Here is a 20,788-nt window from a genome sequence, read left to right on the forward strand (position 1 = left end):
TGCCAGAAGCTACCACACCAAGGATAAAACTAAGCCTTCATCTGGACCTCCAAGACCCAGCCCACATGGCAGCCTCTGACCTGCTCTTCTCCAGCGACCCTCTCTGCAGCTCCAACCTTGATGAGGTTCCAACCTCAGGGTCATTGAATTTGCTATTCTTTTCCCATGGATTTTTGGGCTGCTTGGGTCCTTCTGGCCAGTCAAGCTCCAGTTCAATGCCATTTGCCCAGAGGAAGCCTCAAGGAGAGGGGCTTCTGTTAATCCATCGATCCCTCCACGCACCTAGCAGCAACCACAACTCCAGCTCAGAGCCTCTTCACAGCCCCACTGAAAAGTACTTGACACTCAGTGGAGTGGCCAGGCATGTGTCTGCCACTCCTCATATGAAGGCCGAGAAGCTGGGGTGCCAGCACATAGTAGGGTCTCAATAAACATTTGCTAAGTGAACCAGGATAACTGTGTCTATGTGAGGTGGACTCAAAGCAGAGGCTTCGAGAAAGTCATTTGGTGGTTCCACCTGTCTGCAGGGCAGAGTGGAGAGAGCGGAGAACTGGGCCCTAGGCACAGTCACCCAACAGCCCTGTGTGCTCTAGCCGAGATGCCTGACCCAAGCAAGGCCTTTTCAAGTTATTATAGCAAAGTATCAGAGTCAGGGCCTCCTGGCTGATTCCAAGGGGTGTTGTTGTATTTATTCAGCTTTGCTCAGGTCAGAGTTTCCTCGTGTGTGTGTGTGTGTGTGTGTGTGTGTGTGTGTGTGTGTGTGAGAGAGAGAGAGAGAGAGAGAGAGAGAGAGAGAGAGAGAGAGAGAGAAAGAGAGAGAGAGAGAGAAAGAGAGAGAGAGAGGTGGATCCAGAATGGTCAGAGGTGCAGGACTACCCTAGTCCACAGTAGAGAAGCCTCAGAGAGCTTCATAATTGCATTTGGCAAAAGCTCAGGCAACCAAAGAAAAACAGACAAATTGGACTTCAGCAAAATGTAAAACTTGTGTGCATCAAAGAAAGTTCTTGATGGAGTAAAGAGGTAATCCATGGAGTAGGAGAAAACACCTGCAAGTTATAAATCAGATGCGGGATTGATATCCAGAATAAATAAAGAGCTCCCACAACTCAACAACAAAAAACCCAACTCAAAAATGGGCAAAGAGTCAGTGGCTCACACCTGCAATCCTGGCTACGTGGGAGGCTGAGATCAGAAGAATCACAGTTCCAAGCAGGCCAGCTTGGGTAAAAAACGCTTGCTTGCTAAACTCCATCTCGAAGAAAACATGCTGGTGTGGTGGCACACACCTGTCATCCAGCAATGGGAGGACCACAGTCCAGGCTCACCTGGGCAGAAAGCGAGACCCCATCTCCAAGAAAACCAGAGCCAAAGCAGCTGAGGGTATGCCTCAAGCAGTGGAACACCTGCCTCACAAGCATGAAGCCCTGAATTCAAACCCCAGTTCTGTCCAGAAAAAAAAAAGGGCAAATGACTTAAGTAGACATTTTTCAAAGGAGACATAAAAATGACAGTAAACACATGACAAAATGTTCAACATTACTAATCACTGAGAAAATGCAAATCAAAGCCACAATAAACACAGCACACTGTCCTGGCCACCGTTCAGCAGAAGGAAGATGGAGCCTGGTGACCAGCCAGGGCTCTGGCGACTGCATGGACGAAATAGGGAGGGGACCAGCTCTGTGAAAAATGGATACAATGGCCAAACCAGACTGTGTCATCACTTGTGATGGCAATAGGGTCACCATGCAAACCAAGAGCACTTTGAAAACAACAGGTTTTTTTGTACCCTGGGAAAGAAGTTTGAAAAAACTACAGCTCTGGAAAACACAGACAGTCTGCAACTTTACAGACAAGGCACTGGCTCAGTATGAGGAGAGGAGTGGGAAGAAAGGCATAGCAACAAGAAAATTGAAAGATGGGAAGTTAGTGGTGGAATGTTCAGTGAGCAATGTTGCCATACTCAGTTCTATGAAAAAGCAGAAAAAAAGCCCAGTGTGGTGGCTCACGCCTGTAATCCTAGCTACTTGGGAGGCTGAGATCCAAAGGATCATGGTTCCAGGCCAGCCAGGGTTAAAAAAAAGTTTGCTAGACGCCATCTCAATGGAAAAAAAAGTGGGCATGGTGGTGTGCACCTGTCATCCCAGAAAGGGTGTCAGGAAACACAAAACAGGAGGTTGACTGTCCAGGCTGGCCTGAGCAAAAAGTGAGACTCTAGCTCTAAAATAACCAGTGCAAAAAGGGCTGGAGGTGTGGCTCAAGCAGTAGAGCGCCTGCCTAGCAAGTGTGAAGCCCTGAGTTCAAACCCCATTACCACCAAAAATAGTTTTGATGATAAAAAATAGAAGAAAAATTCCATGTTGCTTTGGACAGGAATTTGCTGTGTGAATAAACTCAGTGAGTGAATCTCCACACTGCTTCTTCTCTTTTCCTTCCTGGGTTCAACTGTCTTGCTCGCAAACATTTGATATGCAACTATTTCGAAGTATTGGAATATCCTTTTGGTTAGTAAATAAATGTGCTTGTGCTAATTAAAAAACAAAAACCCATGAAGCATCACCCCACATCCATTAGAATGGATTTGACCAACAAAAGAGAAAGTAGCAAGTGTTGGTGAGGATGTGCAGAAATCTGCACCTCATATTGCAGTGGGCACAGCCACTGTGGGAAACAATATGGCAGATCCTGAGACCGTCAAAAAGAATCCAGCCGTTCCTCTTCTGGAATTGAGAAGCAGGGACCTGAGCAGAAACTGATGCACCCTTGTTCACAGCAACCAAAAAGTGGAAGCCACCAGGCGTCCATGGATGGACAAACGATATGGAGTATTACTGAAAGGGAAGACCATTCCAACACCTGCTACATGGATGGACATTGAGACCATTCTGCTCAGAGAAATAAGCCAACAGAACAACACTGTATGATTCCACTCATGGGGGTCCCTAGAGTCACCATCATAGTAACTGAAAGTAGAGTGGGGTTTGCCAGGGGTTGAGGGAGGAGGGAAGGGGACAGAGTTTCTGTCTGGCGATGGATGGTGTCGATGGCTACATAACACAGTATCACTGAACCATGCACATAAAAGCTGCTATAAGTTCTGTGTTGTGTATATTTTAGCATACTATTCTGTCTAGGACAGAGCCCTAGGCCCCCAAGTCCCTGCAGTAGAGTGGTCACAGTAACCACCCCAGCAGTCGGGAGGAGCCCTGATCTCACGCTCATGGTTATTTAAGGCAGCTCTTTAGTGCTTAAGTCATTCTCAGAGGGACTTTACATAGAAACAAATTCTCAAATCAGGAAAATTTCTGGAGCATGGTTTGGAGCTTGAAAAGAACCATACTGCCCTATCATTTGTGCATCTCTCTCCCAGATTCACTCTGCCTCCAAATCTGGCACTGGCCTCACCCCTCTGTCCCTGGTCCTCTCTGGGCAGCTGAGGGTGCCAGCAGGAACCTTGGGAAGACTCAGGGCAGGGAAGAAGATGTGAAGGGGAAGCAGGGAAGGTGCTCACTGTCCCTACAGTTTCACACAGAGCTGGGTTTCCTCTCACCTCACTGGGGACAAGTGAGCAAGTGGAAAGGCTAGTGGCCATGCCAAAGACCCATACTAGGACCTCAAATGATTCTGCATATCCAGGACACAAGGGAACTAGGGGTGGGGGTGAATGGTGACACCCCCCCCAAATCACATCCACCTGGAGCTTTGAATGTGGCCTTAGTTGGAGAAAGGGTCTTTGCAAATGAAATTCAGCTAAGGACCTTGAAATGTGATAGTCCTGGGTCACCCTGTGGCCCTGCATCCACAATTGGTGCCCTTATAAGAGAAAGACTGAGGGAGATCAGGGACAGAGAAGAGGGTCATGTGACAACAGAGACAGAGAGTGGAGTGACGTGACCACAAGCCAAGGGATGCTGCAATTGCTCAGCCAACAGAACAGAAGCTGGGAGAGGCCTGGGGCAGACCTTCCAGCCTGCCAGGACCCTGAGCTCAGACTCCCAGCTCCAGGACTGTGAGACACTCCTATTGTTTTGAGCCACTAGGAAATCCCTGCAGGGACCAAAGTCCCTGCCAGGCAGAGCAAGCAGGAGGAGGTTAGGAAGCACCCTGCTAGCCAGGAGTGAAGATTCCCCAGGAACCCAGAGACAAGAGGGGCAGCAAAGTAAGGACAGAAGAGACAGAGAAGACTGGGGCCCAGCCTCCAGAGCTCCCCGCTCCCTCCGTGTCCATCTGATCCATGCCGCTGGTGACCCATGCAGTGACTTGCACGTTCCCTGCCTACGACTCACCAGCTTGCCGGCCATTCCCACCCTCCCTCCCCTAGCAAAGCGAGCAGCCCAGCCCAGTGGAAAGTTCCCTTCTTGGAGATTCTCCCCCTGCTCAAACACAAGCTTCTGGAACAAGATAAAACTGCTTAATTTGTAAAAGCCACAAAGCCAATCCAGAGCAAAAAAAACAAAAAACAAAAAAAACCCGGCCCTTGGCTGAAGGAACAGCCTTCCGTGCCTCAGCGGCCTGTCACTGCTCTGTGACTCACACCAGTCCTGATGACAAGCCCTCGGCATCTCCCCAGGGGAGGCTGCGGCCTCCAAAAGGGCTGGAGAGAATTGGGGTCTGGTACTCAAATCCAGGGAAAGAAAGAAGAAAGAGTGAACCAAGTTAAGAGCTGCCAGCACCTGCCCAGAGCCCTTCCCTGAGGCTGGCAGACCCTGGTGAGCCCACCTCCCCTCCTGGACTGTTGCTGGGTGGCTGGCTAGACACACCTCACCCACCAGCTCTTGGGACATGAATGGAGACAGGCAGGTGGGGCCTCTGGCCAGCCAGGCACACTTCCCAGCCTAGCCCACCACCCACTGGAGCACAAGTGAGGACAGAAGCAGCTGCCATACTGCCTGACAGCGGGACAAAGGAATATGAGCCAGCATGTCCAGCCAGAAGAAAGGAACCGTGCAGTAAGATGTAGAAGGTCACATGAATTTGGGACACACTCAGAGATCCACTGGAGGGGAGGGACACTGCCTCGAGGGCCAGGCAGATGCACCTCCCTCATTCTGTACAATAGGAAACAGTCCCAAGCCACAGAGAGGCTGCTCAAGGTCACCAGCAGAGACCAGACAAAAGCTTGTTTCCCCAGGGCCTGGGGTTAGGAGCTCAGCTACAATTAACCTCAATTCACTGATCAGAGTGAGGAACGTGCCACAGAAGCAGCTGGGATTTTCCTCTTAGTTCCTGGTGAACAAATTTATAACTAAGGTGGGTTTTTTTTTTTTTTGGGGGGGGAGGTGTTTTTTTGGGGGAATAAAAACACACCCAAATGGGGATTTCATAGAAAGTACCCATCATGCCTGTTATCATGGCGCACACCTATGATCCCAGCGTTTGGGAGGCTAAGGCAAGAGGATGAAGGGTTGAGGCCAGCCTGGGCTGTCTCAAAATTTAAAAAGAATAAAAGGGCTGGAGGTGTAGCTTCGGTGATAGAGTGCTTGCCCAGTGTGCACAAGACCCTAGGTTCCATCTGAGAGAAGGTCCCCACTTTGTCCCTTGCTGTGCTGTCCTCAATTGAGGACAGCAGTGGTCAGATTGGTTGTGAAGGCCCGGAGTTGGCAGTTCTTAAAGTCAGTTTTATTCAGTTCATGAAAAGCTGGGAGTCTGATCAACCCATGAGGTTCCAAAGCATCGTTCCCAGTTCCCCAAGGAACCCCCTCACCTTTGTGCTGGGCTCCCAGAGCCCCCGTTGGTCACACATCCTCTGAACCATGCCTCCTTCTCTATGGAATGAAGGCAGGAGCTGGGTTCAGTGGTAAAGCACTTGCCGAGCATTCTTGAGGCGAGGGGAGGGGTAGCTCCCTAGCACAGGTTAGTAAATCAGAAAATGAAGGTTGAACCTGACACTCCTGGAGTCCCCTACCAGCCACACCACTGGAGAGACCATCATCCTAGAGATGATGGCCCAGGAGGCAGCAGGCCCACTCTCCTCTGCTAGGCTGCCTGTGTGAGGTGGTTTATCCTGAGGATGGCTACAGCCACTCAGGCCTAGGAGGGTATCTCAGTGCCCCCTGCCCTGCAGCCCTCACAGACCAGGCTCAGGGAACCCTGGCTCTGCACCCATCATGCCCAGCTGGCCCTGGTCACCAACAACAAGCAGAAACGAGTCCCTGGGTACCTCTGCTGTACCCATTCATGGATGCCCTATGGCTGCCTGTGGGCTGCCTCAGTGGACGGTAAAGCAGTCCTGAGTCACAGCATGGAGAAGTGGGGAGCAGTTTGTCCCTCAGAGGGCCACTGAGATGTCCTTTCTTCCCTCTGGCCTCTTAGCACAACACACTGAGTAGCAACCAGCAGACCAGGGCCAGTGGCACTCCTGGGGTGGCATTCTTAGCTTCACCATGACCCTAGTACACCTCAGAACACCAGAAGCTTAGAGCATGGCTTGTGATCCTAGGGTTCCCCACCTGTACCCTGGCCCCCAGTCCCAGACTCAGAGGATACCCAGGGTGGCAGGCCTGGTAATGCCCAGCTGTCACTGATGGTTGCCGCCCGCATAGCATGTACCAAAGAACTGGGAACGCTTGCCCTGAAAGGAAGGTTTTTAACCAGGGTGATTAAGGGAGAGGACTCCTTTTTCTTCATTTATCCATTCACCCCCAGCCCCATGGGCCCGGATTGGCTCCAGTGAGGAACACATGGGCACACATGCACTCTTCTGAGCACTGGGCCTCCATCTCTATAATCAGCTGCCCTGGAGGCCCAGAAATGCTATTTCAGGGAGGAGACCAAGGCAGCCTTGAAGACAGACCGGTTGGCAGCAGAAAACCAACCACATGGTGAGCAAACAGGGCAGGCCACCCCAGCCCTGAGCGCCAGAGCAGGTCCTGCACCCGCCCTTGTGGGTCTGGGCAGTCACAGTGGTCACAGATGCAAAAGCAGCACACTGGAATAGGAAGGAGAGGGGAGAGAGGACAGCCGCGTTTAAATAAAAGCCAGACTTGGTGGGGCTTGGTTTTGAAGCAACATTCCAACCCACGAATTCAGAAACAGTCAAAAGGAAAAAGAAATATTTCTACAAAAAGAAGTAAAAGTGACCATTGGGTGCCGGCTTCCCAAAGCATCAATAAAGCCTGAGTTGGTCAGGGTCAGGGTCAGGTTCAGGGGAAGGGGGACAAGGATGGCCATCCGCCTACCTGTGATTCGGTCCCTCTCCATTCCTACGGATATATTTAGCAGCAGGCAGGAGTCCCGGCGTCCCCTGTTCAGAGGCGTCCTCCCCTTTCTCACCCGGGTCGCCCTCCCTCTCGCTGCCTCCTCCTCCTCCTCCAAAAACACTCTTTGTCTGGTCTAATTTCTTCAATCTGTTGCAATCACGAATGCACCAAAATTACCACATTTCCATGTGCTGATCTTATGTTTGTGCTCCCAACTGAAGTAGCATTGTCTCTTCCAAACGGGAGGGAATTTAAAAAAGGAGAGAAATTTTTTTAAAATTTAAAAATTAAAAAAAAAAAAGAGGGCCCTGAAGGGATCTGGCAGTGCCCTCCACGCGCTCGGGGACGGGCCCGTCTGGTCTTGAGAGCGGTGGCTTCAGCCGTCTGTCCAGCGTGCAGCTTCCGGTGGCGGCCCGGCCTCCTCTCTCCACCCCCTCCAGCCCCCACCACCGAGCCTCGAGTCTCGCAGCTCCCTTTTAATATCCACTTGGAGATGCTTAACTTAGGCTCTTGGAAACCAACTCGCAGAGTCAAATTCCTGGCGACTTCCAAAGTCTTTCATTTCCCCCCATCCAGCGATGCTGGGATGCTGCGATTTCCTTGGGTTTAAGAGTTTCAAAAGGTCTAGTTCCTGCCTTCCTGCCTGGCCTTCCTCTGCCTTCCACAGTCCCAGACCTCACCTCACTCAGCTGAGCAGGAGGATGGTCACCCCATTTGCCCCACAGGAGAACTGAGACAAGGTTCAGGACACCTGCCCAGGATGAACCTTGTGAAGTCACCCCTGTCCCTTAGTTGCAGTGTCAGAGGGAGCTGCTGTCCCCTCCCCAGCCTCCCAAGAGGGTGAGCCAGCTGGAGGCTTCCTGGAAGCTTCCCACCCCACACATATGAGTCAGTAAGTCTCAGCAGTCCCCTGGGAGGGAGCAAGTCCTCTGGCTGAGATTTCCCCAGACTCAGCGGCTCTCTGGGAATAGGGGCCAGGCTGGGGGGACTCCACTCTGCTTCCTGCTGGCTACCTAGAGCCCCAGGGGTTGCTCACCTGGCAACCGGGGGTCCCCACCAGCACCTGGTCAAAGTCAAAGTTGAGTGGATGGACTCAGAGCAAGAGGGAGGGCTCCAGTGAGGGTCCCAGGGTGTGGGGGTGTCCTTGCCTCAAAGGTTCATCCCTGTTTAAAGAAAAGGTGTATGTGTGCCAGCATTCCAACACTGAGCTGTCTCTATAAAAACTCCAGATTTTCAGCTTCTCAAGAGTGGGAGGGCACATGGCCAGACCACGGAAGCCTTCCTGCCTGGCTACTCAGCACCAGTCTGGACACCGCAGCCACCCTTAGAAACGAGGTGCATTTTTCACTTTGCCCTGGTCCCCAAGGCTCCTTGACACATATTCAGTATTTGCTACTCCTTAGAGGTCTCTGACCTTGTGGTCCCTCCCTATAGGGCCACATGGGTTATATGTAACCAGCAAAGTTCACACACAGCTCTCAGCTACATGGCAGAGCCACAGGCCCCGAAATATCACCATCTTGATCACCTGCCTGGTTCAGGACCCCAAACTCACTCTCTTAGGCAGCAAGACATCTTCTTATGGGGGTGTGCAGTCAATTCCCAGCCGTCTGGGATACTTTGCATTGCAAAGAACCTGGAGCATAGCTCCAACGGGCAGCCTGCCCAGTGAAAGAGGTAAGGACAGTATCTTAGCATCTTAGCCTAGGAGGGACCCGGGGCTCTCAGGCAAAGAATGGCCTCCAATGGCCTTCTAATACCTAGAACCTGTGAGTGTGACTCAGTGAAGGTCCTTGAGGTAGAGAGACTGCCGGTCCTAGAGGATCCAGGTAGGGCCCTGATGGGAATTTCACATACTCCTGTAAGAGGGAGATTTGACACACACAGTGAAGATGGAGCAGAGAGAGTTGAAGACACTGCCTCGAGGGTTGGAGTGATGTGGCCACAAGCCAACGAACATCTGGTACTCCCCAGAAGCTGGCAGAGGCAGGCAATAGACTCCCCTCAGAGCTTCCGGAGGGGACGCGACCTTGCCCACACCTCGATTTCAGACTAGCAATGCTGAGTGCAGACTTGTGACCTCTAGAACTGTGAGAATAAATCTATATTGTGTTAAGTCACCAGTTTGCGGAAACTCATTAAGGGCAGCTACCAGACGCAAATGCAGGTGTTCTCAGCAGATCGAAGCACTGTGGCTCGATGTGACTCTCTTCGGTTACTAGACTTTCCAAAACACTACCATTGCAGCTCAGAATGCCGAGAAAAACAGGTGTTTGTTGGTTTAATGACTCTCCTTTCTGACTTCGGAAAAATATTCCTTAATGGGTTTTCCAATTACAAATGCAGTGCCTGTTCATTGCATTAAGTTTAGAAAGTACAGAAAAAGTGTAAAGAAGAAACCCTTTACTCCCACACGAGTCTGTCCAGCACCAACTCATGGCAGCTGGCAAACCAGGAAAGCCTGAGAGGCTGAGAAGCCTGACAGCCAGCGGGAATGGGGAGTGGGCTCAGGCCAGGAGTGGGGACCTCCTGCTGACACCTCCCTGGGTTTCACGTTGTGGTCTCTGCACTTGCCAAGCACAGCCTTGACCCTCATTTTTCACTGCCTAGGTTGGATCAAGGTCCACTTCCCCACCATGCCTAAAAATCCTAGCATTCTGGTCCAAACGGGGTGATAATTTAAAAGCAAAAACCTGGCAGCACTGACGACTCCAAGGAGGCCTGCCTTAGTCACGCACCGACTCAGAGGCAGGGTGAGAAGAGAGCCGAGGATCACACTCCCTACTGTATCCTGGACTTGCGCCAGCCACGTCCTTGAGCAGGGCTCCTAGCATGGATCCTCCCTCCAGATGACATGAAGGGCTTCTGTGATTATGTCAAACCCCTGTCTTACACTCAGGAAGTGCGTTAGCTAGTACACGCAGTGACAAGTCGTGGCTGGCTGGGCTTCACCCAGCCTTTTCCTATCTGAGCTGAGGCTTATTGTCCTAGAGAGGCGAGACCCTCAAGGCCACAGCTCTGGGGGACTCTGGTTGTGCCAGCCATGAGTCTCAGCTCCCGTGCCCTGCCTGCCCCTCACCCTGCATTAACACACAACTAACTCCAAACACCCTGGCCACTATCTCTGCGATGTACCCTTCCCCCAGCTTACAGCTCCTCCACACTGCAGAGGGACTCACTAGGTCCAGACCTCACCTGGGGAAGCTGTGAAGGGCAAGAACCATGCTCTCTTAGACACTGACCAGGCTGGGGTACGCCAGAACCCACAGAGAGGAGCAAGGCCCACTCTACCTGTGTCCCTTGGACTCAGGCAGCCATCCTTCACTCTCTGGGTGGACCTGGGGAACTGCTTCTTTTTCTGAGGCTCAGTCAGATGCATCCTCTGTTAGGAAGCCTTCTGTGGTTGCTTCCTTCCTTCCTGTCCTGTCTGAGAACATGGCCCAGCACTCAGGGACAATCTGCCATCTGAGCCTGCTCGGTATTGCTTTTCCTCCTGTGGAAATACATGCCTCAAACTGCAAATGCCTGCATACTGAGCCCTGCTCCTACAGAGCCAAAGAAAAAGGTATGAGGTCATTTCTCAGCATCCAGGTACGGTGACCAAGGCCACTGAGGTTTCCCAGGTGACCCATCCTGGACACTTATGCTACAGTCCCCCTCCAAGAGTCAAATCTGTACACACCAGCACAAAGTTGGTAGGGGACAGAAAAGTGCCAGGTGTCTCCAGGTGGCTTGAGCTGCTAATAGCAACTTGGAGGCCCTGGAGCATGCCAGACCATTTAAGGAAGCAAATGTTCCTCCAGGTGATTCTGACATGAGCAAGAGGGGCTCCTGGGAAAGAGGGTTTGCAGAACCATCACAACCTTGCTCCTGGTGCACATCCTCGGGAAGGACCCCGTGAAGCGGCAGGGAAGAAGAATCTCTGGCTGAAAAGACACTTTCCATGCTCTGGGCTCAGATTTTCTGCCACCTGCCACATCCTCTCCCTTAATCCAGGACTCAGAACCTCCAAGGCTCCAAGGAGTGTCCTCTGGCACTCCTCGGCTTGTGGCTGCATCCCTCTAATCTCTGCCTTGGGTTTTATGTGGACTCTCCTCTCTGTGTCCTCTCCTGTACTGAGGAGGATGCCAGTTGCTTCATTTAGGGCCCTCCCTAACCCAGAATGACCTCACCTCCAGGTCTCTCACTTACACCTGCAAAGACCCTATTTCCAGGTCAGATTATGTTCTGAGGCTCTGCGTAGACATGAATTTTGGAGGCCAACCTTGTATGGAGGAGAAGATGGTGGAGCTGTGTTTGAGGCCACAGATCCCAGAGATATTGGAAAGAGAACATGCAGGATCCGGAGACATACCGGATGTGGCTGCAGAAGGAAAGGCTCCAGGGATCTGGGCCGGTGGTGGGGAAATTCAGACACAACCCCAGGAAACACTGTGTGCAGTGGGAACCAGAGCAAAGTTCAGCCAAAACTGCCTTCTGAGAGGCAGCTGCCCAAGAAGACTGCTTAGGGGCACAGAAAGAGGAAGAATGTGGGAGAGCAAACTGGAAGACCCCTCGGAGGCACTGCAATGACCTCTAGGAAGGCCAGGGTGGTTACCCACATGGCCTGGCTGAGCGTGCAAGGGCGTTCCCAGTGGCGTTTGTAGCAGAAGAAACCCTCATCGCAGTCTGCCCACAGGCCAAGGGGTAGACAAACCCCACACAAGGCACACTGGCTTACAGTTAAAATAAATGAACCAAAGCCACACAGGCCTCCATGGCCGAATCTAAAGCCACCACACTGTGTGAACAAGCAAAGAGAAAGGCTGACTGTAGAGAGACACCAATTACATGACGCTGATGGTATACAAAGGATGCATTGTTCAGCCTCACAATCACAAGGCACACATGCCTGACAAGGACCAGAGGCAAGGTCACCTTGGCAGGAACAGGGTGAGGTGGTGCGAGCCACCTGGGAGCTCTGACTACAGCTGCAATGCCTCATTGTTTAAGGTGGATGGTGGACACCTAAGTGTTTTGTTATTTTATTCTTTACATTTCTAATATATTTAACAACTGTATTTTAAAAGAACAAGGACAGAAAGTTAGCGAAATGCATCGAAGTTGACTGTGGGTGTTGTATGAGTGGGACCGTGGCTTGTGCCAAAAATGACCATTCCTGGCTTAGATCTAAGCACTGCCTCATGAAGAACCGAAATGAAGGAGGCAGCTCCACGTTGTGGCCCACTGCCCTTCTAAGGAGAAGACAGGGTAGAGTCCAAATAAGACATCAGCCAGAGTGTGTGACACGGGCTGGGAGGATGATGGGGGTGAAGGAGGGCTCAGGTGGGAATATGGGACTGGAAGCTGAAGTCCAGGAAAGAACCCCTGCATGGACCCCACTTGTGGCAACAGAAAGGCAGGGCTTAGAGACAGAGGGTGAAAAGATGAAGAAAGGGAGCCTCAGAGGCCCCCGAGGGAGGACTGCGTGTGTCAGCAGGCGGCCCAGGCAAAGCCTGGATCACTGGCTTGCAGCTTTGGGCTTCAGGAAATTATGCCTTAGGCTTCCAAGCTGAGTGGATCGTGGCCGCCAAGTGCTGACAGCACAGAACTGGCTGGTCTGAACCCGAGACAAACAGCCAGAAGGAGACCTTGTCTACCCGGGCCCCCCAAGACCTGAACTCCCAAAGTGCAGGGGATCCCTGTTCATCCCACTAAGACTGGCCAGTAAAAAGGGAGATGGAAAACCAGACCAGCTACAAAGGAAGGGGCCCTAAAGAAAAGGCATCCAGACACACAGTGACAGTGGGGCTGTCCAGTGGTTAGTGGCCCAGCAGGGCTGTGGTGGGCGGAGCACCTCTTAACCACGGGTGCTGAATCACCCAGCAGCCCAGCGGCCTCCAGCCAGGGCGTCACCCTCCTCTTCCCACACCGCAAGGGGCCTCACACACACTCACGGGGACAACCCAGCCGGCACATCCACATCACTCACAAGCTATGAACATACCGCCTACGCTATCCCTACCACCATTGTGTCCTGCAAAGACATATGCTTGGCCACCCCACACCCCAGAGGTGGGCAGCCCAAGGCTCTTGAGGGGGACCTAGGAAAGGTTTATGGTGGCTCAGGAACATTCTGAGTATGGAATTCTGGGGCCCCAGGCAGCCAGCATAGTCTAGAACTGTCCATTTTTGTAGACAATAGCCACATGTCAATATCAAGTAGAAATTACTTGAAAAGAAATTCTATGCTAATAAGTGAGTGAATGAATGAATGAATGAATGGACCCAATACACTTACCCATGTACTTCAAGTGGGCAACTGATGCCTGTGCTTAGTGGCCACCCTACTCGGCAGTGTAGAAATGGGATGCCCCCACCAGCACGGAGTGACTCGTTGCACAGGGCTGGCTGGTCTAGAGGAGGCTGGGTGCTAAGGGACTGCCCTGGGGAGGGGCCCAAGTGGGCATCAGGAAATCTGGTCTGGGTCTCACAACAGTCCTGTTTCACCAATGATTTATTTCTGTGGATTTCCCTTAGTGTCTTCTGTCACACCCCTCCCCCTCTAGAGCAGCTGCTCATGAGGACACAGTCCCTGTCTGCTCTGTCTCCACATATCTACCCCCTACCCTGCCCCATCCAGCCTGAGCTGGTCTCCAGCACATATGAAGATAAGCACATTTCTCTGCACTTTCAAAAGATTTCTCAACTTTCCAGGGATGCAAGTCCCTCATCTCTGTGTCCCAATGTCACCAGAATGCGCACATGTCCCCCAGTTTGTCTACAGAAAGGGACTGTCAAGAAGTGGCAGGTGGGCTCTGGAAACAGTGGAGCTTATGACAGCCTCAGTGGGGTTGGGTCTGAGGGCTAGAGACACCCAGGGGGAGAAGACACACAGGCTCATCCCAGGCATCAAGGAAGGAAGCAGGGTCCTCCATGGTTAGCAGGGTCTCTCCCAAGCCTAAGAGAGGTAACTCCTGACTCTGGTGGCCCCAGAGCTCCAAGTGGGAAGTGTCTTTTTTTCCCCTCTATACTGGTCATTGGGGAATATCTCCAAACCCATAGACAAAGCAGAAAGAATAGCACTTGACCGCCACCAGGAGTCCACTGATTTAATCCTGGACAATGATTCTGCCCAGAGACAGAATCAGCCAGTGGTCCCTGGACACTGAATGGGCATCAAGTGGCCTATCAACAAAGCCACCCTTCCATGACACACCCATCCCCTCACACCTTAAGCAGACAGCCACTAGAGCCACTCAGCACTGTTCACCTCCTGCACTCTCCTTTGTCATGAGCACACGGGCCTCCTCCCTGTGCTAGGGACAGATCCATAGGGGTGAATGGCCCCTTCCCCCAACTAGGATGGACTCTTGCAAAGCTGTATCAACAGGCCTGGATGCCATCTGTAGGAACCATCAAAGATGGTGTCCCTTGGACAAGGGGCTCCATCTGCTCAAGAAAGCCAGGTGAGGATTTAGGTCCTGAAAGGAGCAAAGGAGCCAAGGCTGATCAAGCCACTTACCTGGGCCTGTCAGGTCACCAAGCCTCCGGAGACGGCCGCTGGAGGTCCTTGTGACTCCTAAAGACAGAGACAATGAGAAAAGGTCACAGGAGGCCTTCAGGGCTCTCCCTCCTGGTGGGTGGCTAACATGGGTGTGTCATCACTTCTACACCTGCCAGGTACTCCAGAACTAAGTAACCCCAGACCAGCAGCCACCTGTACCTCAGAGTGATGACAACCACCCACCTGGATGCTGGCACTGTGTCAAACCCTTTACACAACTCTCCCCAAGCTCTCTGTACCCCTTTTGCAGATAAGTGATGTGAGTGTCAACAGATTGGTACCTTGCCCAATGACACACAGTGACTAGGAGCTGAGCCCCCAGTGAGACTCCAAAGTCTGGGTCTGGCTCAAGCATCCTCGAAGTGGTGACTGTGGATGGAGAGGGGCTGGCACTCAACCAGGCAGAGGTCACCCCTCCTGGAACCCACATCTACCTGGCTTATTAACAGGGTCCGTGATGGGGGGGGTCACCCCATCTCAGCCCCATCACTTCCAGGGCTGACTGGAGCAGGGCTGGATTGGGGGAGGTGGGACAGAGCTGCTCTCTCTCTCTGCCCCAGGAGGAAACAAGAACAGAACCTCAGATCAATACCACCTCGTGCTGCACGCCACCTACCCACACACACACCCCTTGGCTAGCACTGGCCTGCCTGAGAGGCTTATGGCAGACAAGTCCTAACTTGAAAAGGTCTGTGAGGTGCTAAGCCAAGCAAACCCCAAGGGCTGCCAGGAGGAGCTGACTCAAGAAACGTAGGAATAGCCCTGTCAATAGCAAGCCATGGCACTCTAGGAGTGTTCCAACTGAGAACAGCATCTTCTTGGAATTCTGAAGATTCTAACAGCACCCATTCACCCATCCTTCCTTCCATCCCTCCATCCATCCAAGCCAGCCAGTTAGTCAGTCAATCACCCATCCACCCATCCACTGTCCATCCATTCATCCAGTCAGCCAGCTAGCCAGCCATCCACTCACCTACTCATCCATCCACTATTTATATATCCATCCACCCACCCACCCATCCATCCATCCATCCCATAAGCCCACTCCTAAACTGGAAGATGATATGGCCAGCCTTGTTTTTAAAGGTTCTGGAGTCAAGGCCGTGTGTCCCACAGTCTTGCCTTCTTGTCCTCACTAGGGTGGTACACAATGCCCATCTGGATTGGGCTGGGCAACCAATCACAGAATGCACAGTGTGCATTCTAAGAGAACTGGTATTAGAATATCAGTCAGCTCTAAGTCTGGGTGTCTTCTGGTGCTGGAGAGGGACTCCAACAAGTGTTCCATTTTAGTTGAGCTCACCCATCCTGTAAAGCAACACTCTGGATCTGACTTCCAGAACTCACAGCCCCCTTACAACAGGAGAGAATGGCTGCAACATGGCTCAGATGGGAGAGGTAGAGGTAGGACTTGCTCCCGAGGCTGCTAAGGAGGCAGAACAGCCATTGTTGTTATCCCTGGTCTCAGATCACCCTACCATTATCAACAGCTGTGACCCCCCCTCCACATCTAATTAGGAGATGCACCATACATGACACCAACAGTCACTGTCATCTCTTCTGCACCCCACCTCACACACACAGTCAATGAACCCCTGGGAGGCACAGCTGTCCAGGACTGCTCAGCATTAGTTGACAACAGCCATGTCCCTAAGTCTGGTGTGCCCCCAAGATGGGACGTGTCGGGAGAAGAATGACCAGCCAGTAGAAGATCAGGCCAAACATTGTTGTGGCCTGGGTCACTTTCATCGGAGACAGCATCTCTGCAGGGGATGCTGGGGACAGAGGCTGCCCTGCCCTCCTCCCTAGGCCAGCTGGACACCCACCCCTGCCTGCTGCCTGCCCTCTGGTTTCCAAGCAAAAGTAAAAAATGAGACCTGCGCAGGTGAAACAACCCCAGGATATCTGATTCCCTCTCCCCAAACCCAGTGAGGGTAGCAGATGGTGATGGGGAAGTCAGCCTGGGTCTCAGATTTCTGGAGTTTTAATTTTATTTTATTTAAACTGTTTATTTTTCTGATTTCCTCTGGTGCCACGCAGCATCTGGCACAGAGAAAGGCAAAGCATGCTCCACTGATAAGAAGGGGAGAAGAGTCAGACATGGTAATAGGACACACCTGTGATCCCAACACTCTGGGTACTGAAGTTGAAGTTGAAGGCTAGCCTGCTACCTAGCAAGACCCGACTCAAAACAAAACAAAACAAAAGACCAAGAAGGGGTAAAGGAGACTGGGAGTGGGGGAGAATTCAAGGATGATGTATTTGATACATTATAAGAACCTGTGTAAATGCCACAGTGTACCCCCACCCAGCACAACTATAAAAGAAAAGAAAAAAAAAGAAAAGACCAAGAAGGGAATAAGAGTTCTCAGCTCTTATTCCAGCAAGCTTCTATGCTCAGGCTGCCCCCATCCTAGGAAGTACTTGAGTGCAGCCCCGCAGACCTTACCCTGCAGGCCTGCATCCAAGACACCTCACCACTCCATGTTCCAGTTGAGGACTGAGTTATTTTTATGTGATTTTAAAATAAAAGAAACTTGGAAGGAGAGGAGACAATGTGAAACCCTGCCGTCTGGAGTCACTCCAGAGAAAATTGATCAGAGGCCTCTGAGGCCGAGGCAGGAAAAGCCTAGAGTCAGAAGACCCAGGTACAAATCCAGGACCTCCCTGGGTGCTGGCTGTGACTCCTGTTGTCTGACTTCAACCTCCCAGTCAGCCCAATGGGGATGGAGTTGGTGTTTCCTCACGGGTTATTAAGATCAAGTGAAAAGGGCTAGGAGAAAAGATTTGGGACATTTTCACCTTAAAAGAAATGACACATGTTTTAACGAGTTAGAAAGTTTACCCTATCCACATTACACAATGTACACAGGGCTCAAAACACCAAACAATGCCCCACAAATACAAATGGTTTGGAGTCAGGTGTTCAGTAGTAGAGAGTGTGTGCTTACCAAGGGCAAAGCCCCGGGCTGACCCCAGCACCACAACACACACACACACACACACACACACACATATGCAATATATATATATATATATATATATATACAATTTATAGTAGGGGTGTGTGTGTACAATTTTTTTGGGGGGTGGTACCGAGGTTTGAACTCAGGGCCTCATGTTTGCTAGGCAGGTGCTCTACCACTTGAGCTACACTCCAGCCTCAAAATTTTCAATGTTACAAAAAAAATTAAATGAGGTTATACATTAGCATACTCAGAGTCTGACACAAAATAAACAATGCTCTTCTTATATCAATTCCTATGATAATTATATTCCATAATAGTATTATAATATACCAGCCTCGTACATCAACCTGGATCCAGGGATCTACAATTACAAGCTACAAAGTTTGACTGCCCGGTGCTGATGAATTTCAATAAAATGTAAATTATAACCAAGGCCCAGTCTGCTACTCTGAGAAGGGCTGCCAGCAGTTCTACTCGATTCCCTCCCGGTTCAGGGTCATCAGCCCCTCCACGCCCTCGGGAGCCCGCACATTAGGGGAAGATGGGCAGTTTCCAGATCCGGAGAAAACAGGGTGCTGGATCAGCCCTGGACACTCAACAACCTCCAGGTCCTGGCCTTCAGCTCACATGGCCGGGGCAAAGGCCACTTCATAAACGTTTATGAACCCAGGCCAGTGACAGACGGTAAAAGTTCCTGCCAAGAGTACGCAATTAAAACACGCTTTCGATGAGGTAGGGCAAAAGGCTACAGAAAGTACAACAGGGGACCATCGTGGGTTGGCATCCCAAACAGGAAGAATAAGGCAGCACTGGAAAGCAGGCAAGAAGATGGCACAGGCAGGAGATGGGGCTCCCTTGTCCTCAAGAGCGGCAGAGTGGCCCTGGGCGGGAGAGGAGCCCTGAGAAGCACCACCCTTGCAGAGCCTTGTGCCAGCCATGTGCCCCTGACTACTGTACCCTCCTGCTCCCTTGCCCTTTCCTCCTAAGGGCAGCCCCCGTGGGGCACAGCAGCCCTGCAGAGAGGGCACTGGCCCAGCTGTCTAGGAGCCCGATGGCTATTGAAGTGTTTTCCTCATGCTTATAATTTGAAGACAGAGGAGGCCTTTTATTTTTCTCTTTCGACCAAGCACTCATGATGGAACCTGGTAAATTACAAGGTTGGAATGGTTATAAACAGGAGCTGAGAACCTATGGCTGCAGGTTTGATGTATGGTTATTGTAATTATTGATTGGAACAGTCACACACCACACTTGCATCCTTGGGAAGTCGACTCAGACCTTCACAGACCCCAGTTGTGATCTGGGCTCGCTGCTCCCAACCGCCCTGGGATCTTACACAGCCCAGATGTCTTAAACCCTGGGTTGGGATGGGGGAATCAGGCTGCCTATAGGGGAGGGTGATATCATGACACCCTGGTCACATGCCGACAGTGAATATGACCTGGACAGCTTCCCGCTACAAGTCACCAGACAAACTCACTGTGCACCCACTTCACATTCAGTATCCACAAGAAGCTATCACAGACCATCATTAATTCCCAATTTTTCCCTTAAAACTCATGAGAGCCCCTCTGGAAAGGATGGGTGGGTCCGAGTGGCCTTGGTGGGGGTGGCCCTGCCTCTGCTCTGGCTACCTTCCCCCTCGGACTTGGGATGGGGGTTCCAGGACTCATGTCTCCCACCTCTTCTCCTGGGTTCTGTGGTGTTTGCTCACAGAAGCTGTGTGGGCAGGGCTAGACCAAAGTCAAGGGCTGCAGGTGGGAGTAAAGAGTGGATTCCAGGCTTATCTCACACAATCAGCTACTCAGGGCTTATCTTCACTGGAGTGTGGATGAGGTAGGGACATAACCGCCCCCTCCCTTCTCTCCTCCCTCCTGCCCTGGGCCACGGCTGCAGCTGACTGACTAGGTGTGCACTGGGTACAGAGCCATGACCTTCCTGGTGAGGCCCCTTGCCAGCACAGTTCAACATTTCACTGCCCTCTAGGCTGACACCTAGGGCTGTAGACTGAACTGAAGCTCAGTTTATTCACCCAGAGGTGAGGAATCCTTTTGCCTTGGGAAAGCCAAACACTGCAGGTGTTCCGGGCAAAGCCCTTGGCCTTGAGACCAGAGGCCCAATCTTTTCTCCATCCCCTCTATAAAGTGGAGAGCGAGCTTCCAGCCCACCAGCCCCTGTGAGAAGCAAACAGTCCACCCATCTGCAAAATGCCAACCAAAAGGAGGCACCTTGAAGATCTTGGGCAGAGTCCTCAACCACTGTAGGGGTTAGGGGTACTGTTAATGTCCAGCTGCTGAGCCTGAAGTCAGAGAAAAGCCCCTGGAGGCTGCATCCTCAGCTAGAGCACATTGTGTTTTGTTTTTTGTTTTTTTGTTGGACTAAAGTGCAAACTCAGGTCTTTGGGCTCACACACACACACACACACACACACAAAAGCAGCAGGGGCTCTACCACTTGAGCCATGCCTCCAGTCCATTTTGTTCTGGTTATTTTGGAAATGGAGTCTCTTGAACATTTGCCCAGGCTGGCCTTGAACCACGATCCTCCCGATCTCAACCTGCCAATCTAGGATTATAGGTGTGAGCCACCAGTGTCTGGCATATGGTGTCTGTTGTCACAAGAGATCTGGTACAAATCATCTGCCTCCCACTCTTACTGTGTATCTTACTGTGCAGCGCACTGGACAAGTTCTTCATCTTTCTGAGCCTCTGTTTCCATATCTACAAAATATGGATGGATGAAAATACTTAAAGGACATCTATTCTGCACCAACTTCTATTTAAGGAGCTGTGGATACAGGGGTGACCAAAAGTGGCTGGCCCCTCTCAGCGGCCACCAGTGAAGGTATCTGACTCAGATGGAGAAGGAGGTCAGCACATGTGCTCGGTGGGCTCCGTTCTGCCTGCACTGGGCAGTGAGCCTTCCAGTTGCCAGATGGCAACAGTTTTGTTCATCAATGCCCACCATGCATCCACGGAGATCCTCACTTGAAGGCTCAGCAGTGGGCATGGAGTCCACCATGCAGGGCTGCCATGTAAAATACAGGAGGCTCAACGCAGTTAATCCCTGATTTC

General features: G+C 51.6%; 1 protein-coding gene across 2 annotated transcripts in view; it reads right to left on the bottom strand.

The window, feature by feature from the left end:
- Positions 1-20,788, bottom strand: part of Septin9 (septin 9) — a 153,372-nt gene that overhangs the window by 119,515 nt on the left and 13,069 nt on the right. Inside the window, exon 2 of one of the 2 annotated variants that reach the window (XM_074045036.1) lies at positions 14,704-14,760. In XM_074045036.1, the coding sequence (XP_073901137.1) occupies positions 14,704-14,760 (57 nt within the window). Of the gene's footprint in view, positions 1-7,178; positions 7,471-14,703; positions 14,761-20,788 lie in introns of those variants that run through there. The other variant, XM_074045037.1, reaches the window with a different exon arrangement.

This window comes from Castor canadensis, chromosome 11 (assembly GCF_047511655.1).
Source record: "Castor canadensis chromosome 11, mCasCan1.hap1v2, whole genome shotgun sequence".
Classification (NCBI taxonomy): Eukaryota; Metazoa; Chordata; class Mammalia; order Rodentia; family Castoridae; genus Castor; species Castor canadensis.